The sequence below is a fragment of the Triticum urartu genome, chromosome 5 (genome assembly GCF_003073215.2).
Source record: "Triticum urartu cultivar G1812 chromosome 5, Tu2.1, whole genome shotgun sequence".
Lineage (NCBI taxonomy): Eukaryota > Viridiplantae > Streptophyta > Magnoliopsida > Poales > Poaceae > Triticum > Triticum urartu.
This window is the reverse complement of record NC_053026.1, coordinates 584976624-584986959: the sequence shown is the minus strand read 5'-3', so window position 1 is coordinate 584986959 and position 10336 is coordinate 584976624. Positions and strand designations below refer to the sequence as shown.

General features: G+C 49.3%; 1 protein-coding gene across 1 annotated transcript; it reads left to right on the top strand.

The window, feature by feature from the left end:
• Window positions 1-992: 992 nt before the first annotated feature.
• Window positions 993-2804, top strand: LOC125510966. Its single transcript, XM_048676251.1, has 3 exons — window positions 993-1283; window positions 1634-1947; window positions 2035-2804. The coding sequence occupies exons 2-3, from the start codon at window positions 1777-1779 to the stop codon at window positions 2590-2592; spliced, it is 729 nt and encodes a 242-aa protein (XP_048532208.1). The 5' UTR covers window positions 993-1283; window positions 1634-1776; the 3' UTR covers window positions 2593-2804.
• Window positions 2805-10336: the final 7532 nt, after the last annotated feature.

The window sequence follows — 10336 nt, the reverse complement described above, 5'->3', positions numbered from 1 at the left end:
ACTGGTGTACGCCAAATCATCCCTAGCCCCCTTTGACCGCTTGCTTGTATAGGATCGACGTGAATGTCTGGCTACCTGCGCAGTACATATGTAACTGTATTTGTACTAAAACCACGACGAGTGATTTAAAATGAAAAAAGTATGTATGTATGTACGCGCGGGACTTGTTCCGTGCGTGCCTGGCGGAAGGACCACTCACGTATGTACGTGTGCGTGGGCTTCATGCCCATGGAATTAGTCGCGGCCGATGCACGACACGCACACTGCGACTACATACATCACCATCGTAGTGGTACATGGAGAATTTTTGTGGTGTGTCGTCCGTACGGCGCAGGAATTGACATGGTTGTGCCTCGCGATCGGCACAAGTGTGCGTGTGTGTGGATGCTGTTTGTTTCTCTGCCACGCTTTCTTAGACCAGTAGTACTAGTCTCCACTTGCGATCAATTTCTTCGCCACGTCTTTCTAGCATGTCACCCTGGTTAGGACTAAGGGCATGTAAGTACATCCACGATGAGGAAACCCGGCACCTCAAACGCCCATGGACACGCCAGGGCATATCTGTAGACACTGACTGAGAGCATGCCTCATATTTGTATTTTGCATCTGCGTACGTATTTTATATCCGGCGTCTTATATCCATATTACATATGCAACGTTGATCTACTCTACGTGATCAAACAATGGACAAAAAAATCAGTTGCAAACGAACACAAGATCGGCTACAAAGGATATTAAGGACCCGTTCTGAATCTATCCAGCTTCAGGCTTCTGAAATTCTCGGAGTGAATCCGGCCCGAACGGTTTTCCGGAGAGAAGCTAGATTCTCGAAGCGTTACTGGGCCGTAGTGCAATTTGGTGGAGCGAGCTTTTCCCAGCTCCACGTTTTCCCGAAACAGAAGTTCCACTTATTTATGAGGAGAATGCCACCGCCAAGGAAAACGTTTCAGCCTTCTCTTCCTCGCTCGAACAGGTGTACCCATCCCACAGCGCACCATATCTCTTCCTCTCTCTCTCTTGTTCTGTTCCTCACGAAACCCTCACCACCGCCGCCGCCCCCCCCCTCCCCCGTCGCCGGCCGGAACTACTCTTCTGCGTACAGATCCAGCCTTCCCAGGCCTTGTCCCTCCGATTCCCTTACTCGCCGCCACCGTTCCCGCCGTAAGGGAGGAGCAGCGACCCCATGGGAAGGAGCAGCGCACCCCCACGCCATTGACGGCCGAGACGCTCTCCCGAGCAGGAGCAGCATCCCGGCGACCGAGCCCCCTCCCCCAAACCTCAACGTGTGCTCCCTTGCCTTCTTCCCTGTGTTTTGCATGGTAGTATAGCATTATTGGGTCCTATAGGTTGTATTGTTGATGCAAATTGGGTGCTATGGCTGCATAATATGTAAATGTTTTGTTGGCTGTGTAGTGCTATATGTGTGAAAGCAGCGTGTGTGTGCACTAGGTTGCTGATAATTGTGCAATTTTTATTCCTACTGAATGTGCTATATGTGTGAAAGCAACATATATGTGTGCAAAAATTTTGGTGGCTCTGTAGTGCTATATGTGTGCAACAATTCTGCCATGTGTGTAGTAAGTTGCTGCTGAATGTGCATTTTTTTAATAAGTTTACTCCTTTATATGTGAAGTGAGCTGCTGAATGGCTGCTGAATAGAGTGTTGAAAACACTCGGATTATCTCCGAGTTGTTTGCTGAGCAAGTGAAAGCCGGAAATAGGCCAGGCAATTATCTGACACCAAATGCGTTTGATGAGTGTGGAAAGCAATTTAAGATGAGAACTGGGCTGGACTACACATATACGCAATTGAAAAACAAATGGGACAAGCTTAAAGGTGATTTCAGCCTATTCAAGAAACTCAAGTTCCGGGAGACCGGAGCCGGATGGGACTATGTGAACAACACCGTGTCACAAGATGACGAGTGGTGGAAAAAGGCTAAAATTGTGAGTTCTCTTGCTGATGTATCGCATATCTTAATTCCTCTGTACCATTTTATTTACTAATAATGTGTTTTCTTTGTTTTATTACAGAACATTAGAGGTTGTGGCAAGTTCAAGAAGAAAGGACTTGCTAATGCAGAAAACTTGCGGGTTATATTTGGAGATATCACAAGTGATGGTACTGACCATTGGAATCCCTCTTCTGGCATACCTCCCCACTCTAGTGCGGCGGTGAAAGCCGCCATCCATATTGATGACATCGAAGATCTTGATTTGGATGATACCGGAGAAGAAGCATCTCAAGCAACACCTACTTCATCTAAAGTGAGGCTTGGGATCATCATTCCGGAGAAGAACAAGAAACCAAAGACCGCACAAGTGATGTGTGACCAAGTTACAAGAATTGGTGACATTGCCGAGGCTTCTCACTCTTCATTTCAGTCTTTCATGAAGCAAGATGAGGCAAACTGTGTGAACTCGGTCATGGATGAAGTCATTGCTTGTGGTGCAACAGTCGGTACCGATGAGTTCTTCATGGCTAGCGAGTTGTTTGTGAAGAGGGCTCAAAGGGAGATGTTTCTTTACATTCCTCTTGAGTCCCGGAAGAGTTGGTTGCGCAGGAAGTATGACTTGAAGTATGGGAACTAGTTTACATGTCTACCATTCCATCTATGTGTGATGGCCGGTTATCTTTTATGTTGAACTTGAAACTAGTGCTTGGTACCATTTCATCATTTATGTTGTTGAACCTATTGTGAGCTATTTATGAATGCATTTTGTGGAACCATCTTTTATGTCCATGTTGTTGAACCTACTATTTGCTTTTTATGAATGCATTGTGGAACCATCTTTTATGTTCATATTCTTGATCCAATTGGTGCTGACTTGTGTTTCATATGTTGACGGTTGTTTATTTGCAGATGTCATCGGATAGTGAAATTAAGTGATGATGACACTAATTATGAAAGAAAGAAAGCTATGGTTCTTCAATATCAACATGATATGATCATGCTTTATTCAGGTGTGTCATCCATAGTTGGGAGGTATTGTAAAAGTTGGGTCATGAAGGCCGATCCTAGGACATCTAGGTTGAGTGGATTTGAATGGTTGCGGGAGACTATTGGTACACCCGGGGAGACGTATACAATGTTGAGAATGAATGCAAATGTGTTCTTTGATCTTCATGACAAGTTGGTGGCGGAGTATGGCCTCAAAGAAACATGCTTTGTTACGACTTATGAGTCTCTTGCTATGTTCTTGTGGACATTGGGGGGGGGGGGTGAATCAAATAGGAGAATCCAAAACCGTTTCAAACATGGAGCAGATACAGTGCACCGTAAGTTCCATGAGGTTCTACAATGTGTGGTCAAGATGTCATCTCACTACATTAGGCCTCAAGACCCAAATTTTCACATCGTCCATGATAGGATTAAGCGTGACAAAAGGGCTTACCCTCATCTCAAAGATTGCATTGGTGCAATAGATGGGACACATATTAGGGCTTCTATTCCGGAAGGACCTTCAAAAATAAGGTACATAGGAAGAACCGGTGCAACAACACAAAATGTGATGGCAGTATGTGACTTTGATATGCATTTCACCTACGCTTCAATTGGACAACCGGGTTCTATGCATGATACAAGTGTGCTATTCCATGCAATTGAAAATGACAAGGACACATTCCCACATCCTCCGAAGGGTTAGTATTTCTTGTTATTGCAACTTATGTAACATATCCTCGAACTCACAATCATGTTTGTTGTTGCTTTGTGTAGGCAAGTATTACCTTGTAGATGCCGGTTATCCTAATCGAGATGGCTATCTAACACCGTACAAAGGAGAACGCTATCACGTCCCCGACTTCCAGAGAGGTGCACCTCCAACTACTCCTGTAGAGAAGTTCAACCGGATCCACTCCTCCAAGCGCAATAGCATAGAGAGAACCTTTGGTGTGTGGAAGATGAAATGGCAAATCTTGCTCAAGATGCCAAACTACTCGATTAGCACACAAAAAATGATTATTGCGGCTACCATGACACTACACAACTACGTTCGTCTCCATGACAAAGAGGATCTTCATTTTCTTCGGTGTGAGAGGGATCCGGATTATGTTCCAACTATTCCGGAGAGATACAAGAAGTATGTCATTCCTCCAAATGCATCGGATGTTTCAACACCGGCGGAAAGTGGTCCTAACATGGATTTGTTTAGACACGAACTAGCTACCGCCATTGCTCTAAGTTGGTGAAGTAATCATGCATGTTCATGTCTTTAGATGTGTGACCATTTTGATTTGCAAACTTTATATGCAAATTGACACAGTATGTTCTTGAAGCTTTTGTTGTATGACACATGACAAAACGAGTCATTCATCTTTATTATAACTTGTCTTAACTGGGAATATTTGTGATATTATGAAAAATACTTATGTGTTGTACTTTGAACACTACAGTTCCTAAAATAGCTCTCTGGATATCTCTCTGTACACTATCTGTACAGCCACAAAGTCTCAGGAAATTGCTCCTCTAAAAATGGATAAGGATAGAAATACATTTGTGCTATATTTTGAACACTACAGTTATAAAAAAAGCTCTCTGGATAGCTCTCTGTACAGCCACAAAATCGCAGGAAATTGCACCTCGAAAAAAAAAGGATAGAAATCAGCCCAGCCATCCTTTCTCTATCTCCATGTACGCCTGTGGGCTGCACTTTGCCCCGCAATGGGCTGTTCCCAGCCAGCCTGAGCTGGGATGAGCAGGCCTGCAGGCCCACTAGCTGGGCTGAAACCCTGCTGGAGCGACTTGCGAGCGCTCGAGAAGCTCTTTTGCTGCCGAACGAATTCCAAGCGCCAGGTGAAGTGAGAAGCCAAGTTCAGAAGCTGAATCAGAGAAGTTTTAGAGAAGTGGAGAACAGGCCCTAACAAACCACATCCAAATGATCATCTTAGTTAGTCACCGGACAAGTTCTTTCACCGGCACAACTGTAGGCGTCCGCGTCTGAAGGAGAGTCTTGGTCGTCCGACGAGGAGGTGCAACTGTCACCGTCGTCGTTGTCGGAGTCGGAGAGGATGATGAGCCCCTTCATCCGACGGACCGCCCGGTCCTGCTCCCGCTTCAGCTTGGCGACCCGAGCCGCCTCCGCCGCTGCCTTCTTCGCCTCGCGTTCCGACTGCTCAATAGCAAGCCGGAGCGCCTTGACGTTCTTTCATCGGAGACGGCGAGCGTCCGTCTTCGCAACCGTTAGGGAACGGCGGTAGACTCATGCGAGGAGCCGCCTGACCTTGTCAGGGTCCTCCATCCCGCGGCGGCGGCGCATGGACTGCTCCGCTGCGTCCCTTTCTCGTGCACGCTGCCTCTCGCGGCGTGTGCCTTCGATTCCGGAGTGCGCGTGCGGGTCGGCGGCGTGCGGACTGCTCCGCCGCGTCCCTCTCTCGTGCACGCTGCCTCTCGTGGCACGCGCCTCAGATTTCGGAGTGCGCGTGCGGGTCGGCGTCGCGGGCACTAGCTCTGACCGCTGCCCGTGAGGAGGAGCAGCCGGCGAGGAATGGAGATGGCGCTGGGGCGGTGCGGACTGCGTTCTCCTGGTGTCGCTGCGCGCGGGCCGGGAGGGTCCAGCTTCGGCATCCGCGCTGCGCCGCCGAGCTGGCGCCGGTCTCCACCTTGGACCGCTCCAGCGCAATGCGGAGGGCCATCTCCTCCTCATAGTTGAGCTCGGAGCCGGAGTCGCCGTCGGAGCTGGACATCATAGTGGATGGGATCGGAATTGGAGAGGGAGAGGAGAGGACGGAGCGAGAGAGAGTGAGCTAGGGTTCGCAGCGAGGCGCACGGATTGGGGCTTTTGTGGGTAGCTATAGCGTCGGTGGTGGACCGGGCCTATCAGGCGGACGCGCCCGGGCCTTCCCATATCCGCCATGTATTTGGGCTGGATAATGAGAGGTGCTGGTCAGCCTAGGCGTTTGACCACGGCTTGAGAGGTCCGGTTGGGTCGTATTTTTTCTACCGGTCAGTGATCAGGCAACCTGTCCGAATATTTGAGACGGGTATGAAAGGTCCAGATGCGGATGCTCTAAGATATTGACCATCGACTAACCACCAGAATGTGAACTGAGCCAAGGTCAGATGGTTAGGTTCACCCACCAGGCCACCGGGATGCTAAATGAGGGAGTAGTACATGTTTGATGCGTCTGTATCTTTAATATGGTTTATTTTACGGTCAATTACTTAAGCATTCCATGGCTGCATTCACTAGCTATTGTCACGCAGAGCAGAGCACTGCTTTGCTGTATGTATAATTGTTAAAAGCTCGAGTTCTGTAGCTGGAAGGAGGAGAGTTTCATGTAACTTGGTCTAAATTTTATGTCATAAGAACTATGTCGGGTTTTATATGTCGTGTTTTGCTGGAATGAGGAACTGCCGCAACAGTTGATGCTTTTAGACAGTGGTTCTGTGTACGAAGAAGTACGTGAATTTGAAGTGCTTTATGCGTGATTTCTGTTAGTTTTGCTTGTCTGAATCTGGTTTTTTCATGTCCCTTTTTTACTTAAAACAAATGAAGGAACAATCATTCACCGACTTTCCCACATCTACAGACTACAGTGAACTTGTTGTTTCTCTTTATTTTTTTTGTTCTGTTTTTCTTTTTGGTGGGGAACATGGATTTTTTTTTTCATGCCTATGTTTTGAATGGTTTGTTGGAATTGGACCTGTCCAAGAATCAGCTGACAGGAGATTTTCCAAGATGCCCAGAGGATGGTACATGGCTATCCATATCACATAGGGTCCCCATCACATATTATGTTCATTTTGGTTGTTTCTTGTCGATTCTAGTATCGAAGAATAACAAGTCATCAGGAAAATTCACAAATGTCCTCCGAAATGTCGCATCGTTTAAGTTTTCTAGACCTTTCTCGCAACATACTCCACATGGATGGATGAGAAAATGCCAAGCCTAGATGTCGGTTCCGCGATCAAACCAGTTTTGATCACCTTCCCAGGCAGTCCACAAATCTGTCCAGACTCCTCTACTTGAATGTGGCACATAACAACACATCAGGAAGCATACCTTCCTCTCTGGCGAGACTGAAAGAATCCGCAGGGAGCAAAAGTAATCTCATCAACGGCAGCATAATAACCGTCAAGAAAGACCGGGAGGGTCAATATTACCATTGTTCACAAATTCCGGAGGAAGTACTTTTGCTCGACGGACTTGAAAGAGATGTTCAAACGAGTCAAATCCAAGTGCCCATGAGGAAGATGAAGATGCACTTCCCAATGATACAATATCTTTCTTCCCTTTGTTCAGCAGGACTTTGAGGTCTGCAGTCCACGTGTAGTCGGCTTTTTGATCAGTTGTTTGACGAAGAGTTGTGTGCAAATGATTGTCATTAAGGCTGCCATGGTGAGAAACTTGAGAGGCCCCGCATTGTGAAGATTTTCTTGCACCGCACAACCTTATGGGGTTACTGAAGTGTTTTTTTTCTGTGTAATAACATGATAAACGGAGAAGACTGTTAATGCCTCTGTATCTTTCACTTTGGCCTACTCCCTCTGCAAGCGATCTAAAACGTCTTATATTTGTGTATAGAGGAAGTATTTTAGAGAACGGTCAATTACTTATGCATTCAGTAGCTATATACTCCAGCATAATCTCTTACAGAGTAGAGCAGAGCACTGGTAGGCGGTTAGGAGTAGGTGTTAGTACTAACTGTCAAAAGAGGAGTCAAATTCTGTTGTCGCGGCCTGTTATCGCATGTCCTGTCCCGGCTAAGCAGTCACGGCATAAACCGGACCATTTGCCTGGATATATAGGTGCTTAATTCCCTGACCAGAAAAGTTGAAAGCCTACAAACCATGAAGAAACTGAGGACAAACCTACCCCCGTGGCTCCATCTCCATCACGCGCTCGCTCGCTCACTCACACCCAGCCACGTACGTGCAGGTTCTTACCGCCCGCCTTGTCGCCAAGCTTTGGCAAGAGGGTTTATGGCCTGGCCTAGACGAGCACGCGCGCGCTCCACGCCAGGCGCTAGAGCGCGACAGCGCAGCCGATCGAGCACGGACGCCGCGCCGCGCCGGCAGACGATCGACCGAGCGATAACTGTGCCCAGGCGTGTACTGCTACTGTATGTAATTACGTGCTCGCTCGCCGCTGATCTGTGCCAAGGGGGTTCGTGGCCGACACGGGAGCACACGCACATGCGCGCGCGCTCCACGCCAGGGGCTAGGGCACGCGGCGCTGGCGCTGGCGCGGGCGACCGGGAGATAATTGCGGGGGGCCGGACGGCGGCGGCGCTGGTGGCGCGGCGACGACGGAGGCGGAGCCCATCGGCCATGTGCGCGCGCGCGCTCCACGCCAGGAGCTAGGGCGAGCGAGGCCCGGCACGCGGCGCTGGCACAGACCGGGAGATAACTCGGGGGTCCGGACGGCGGCGGCGCTGGTGGCGCGCGGCGACGTGCGCCCGTGCCCGTGGCCGCGAGGCACGCACGCGTGGACGTGGCGCCGTACGTGCGTCGCGAGGCCGACCGGTGGCGCGCGGTGGGTGCGTGCGTGGGCGTGGGCTCCGCGCAGGGCGCCGGCAGCGTCGCGGCCGCGCATTGACGCGCGCGTGTGGGCGTGCTGATCGGGTGAGCGACCGCGGGCCGGCAGGGCAGTAAAGGCGTGGGCATGCACGCGCCCGAGATAGCCAGAGCTGTACGTGCGTGCGATCGACTTGAATGGAATGGCTGGCCACCCGCGTAGTACACGTACTACGTATGTACAAGTGTGAAGTCTATTTTAAACTCCTAAGATTGTAGAGGAGTAATGCTACACGTACAAACAATTTACAAGGTTTTACAAAGAGGGTTAATTTGATTAGTCAATAGGTGGGGAGGCGGCCCATCCCCTCTGAAAATCATGGGGGATTGGGGGGGGGGGGGGAAGTTATTGCGTGTAACTCTTTGTATGTTTAGCATTATTGGATTGTAGAGTGCGACGTAAATTTGAGAGATGCTAGACTCATGGACTGGTTACGGGGTGATTATCATCGATTGGCTGAGAATTGGTTTAATGAGGCGGGCCCATCCGTGAAAATCAGGGGGCCAATTAGTGGAGGGGACGCGGGAGAGGTCCGTAATAGCCCATTGTTTTACTCCGTGCCTGTAGTATTATCGCGTAAATAAACCCTCACGTCTAAATCCCTAAAATCGATACCCTCTACTCGTAGATCCCCGTCAATCTAGACCCTGGATCCGTTTGGCGTATCAGGAAATAAATGATCCTGACCAGGATCTACCATTACTTTCACTGACTAGGTTGGCCCACCTGTTATATCTATCCTCTGTCCCAATCCTTTCAGATGTGTGTTCGGGTGTAGGCGGAGACGGCGCCACCTTGCGCCCAAGGTGGAGCGGGAGGACCACCACCAGAAGACAGGCACGTCTCCTCCATACCGTGACTAGTCGGTGATGCACAAGCGGCAGTTGGCAGCCGTCTTCTTGTCGTCGGTGAGCTCCTTCGCGAGCATCTCACCACAGAAACGGAGGGGCAACCTGCACGTCTGCGCGGCAAAGCAGATGGGGGCGACACGGCTGGAGGAGCTGAGCGGCGAGAGCCCCCCCGCGCCGGACAGGCCAAGTCCCTCGAGCACCAGCCATGTCGCGCGCCCCAGACTCAGGTCATCCCACACGGTCGCGCCCCGCTGTTGTTTCCCCGCTGCACGGGGACAAGCTGACGGGAAGGTTCCAGCTCACGAGCACGACGGAGCGGTCAGCGGCGTGTCGGTGTACAAAAGTAGGGGCTCTTCTTTTGACCCCTTTACTTGTGCACGGGCAGTCAGAGCCGCGCGCCACGGCCACACTTAGTAGGGTAGAGGAGGGAAGCCAGAAAGAAGCCAAAACACGAGGCAACCAAGGCAACGCCAAGACCAGAAGCACAGGAGAGCAAGAGGGCGAGGTGGACTGAAGGAAATATGCCCTAGAGGCAATAATAAAGTTATTAATTATTTCCTTATAATCATGATAAATGTTTATTATTCATGCTAGAATTGTATTAACCGGAAACATAATACATGTGTGAATACATAGACAAACAAAGTGTCACTAGTATGCCTCTACTTGACTAGCTCGTTAATCAAAGATGGTTATGTTTCCTAACCATGAACAATGAGTTGTTATTTGATTAACGAGGTCACATCATTAGTTGAATGATCTGATTGATATGACCCATTCCATTAGCTTAGCACCCGATCGTTTAGTGAGTTGCTATTGCTTTCTTCATGACTTATACATGTTCCTATGACTATGTGATTATGCAACTCCCGTTTGCCGGAGGAACACTTTGGGTGCTACCAAACGTCACAATGTTACTGGGTGATTATAAAGGAGCATTACAGGTGTCTCCAAAGGTAGATGTT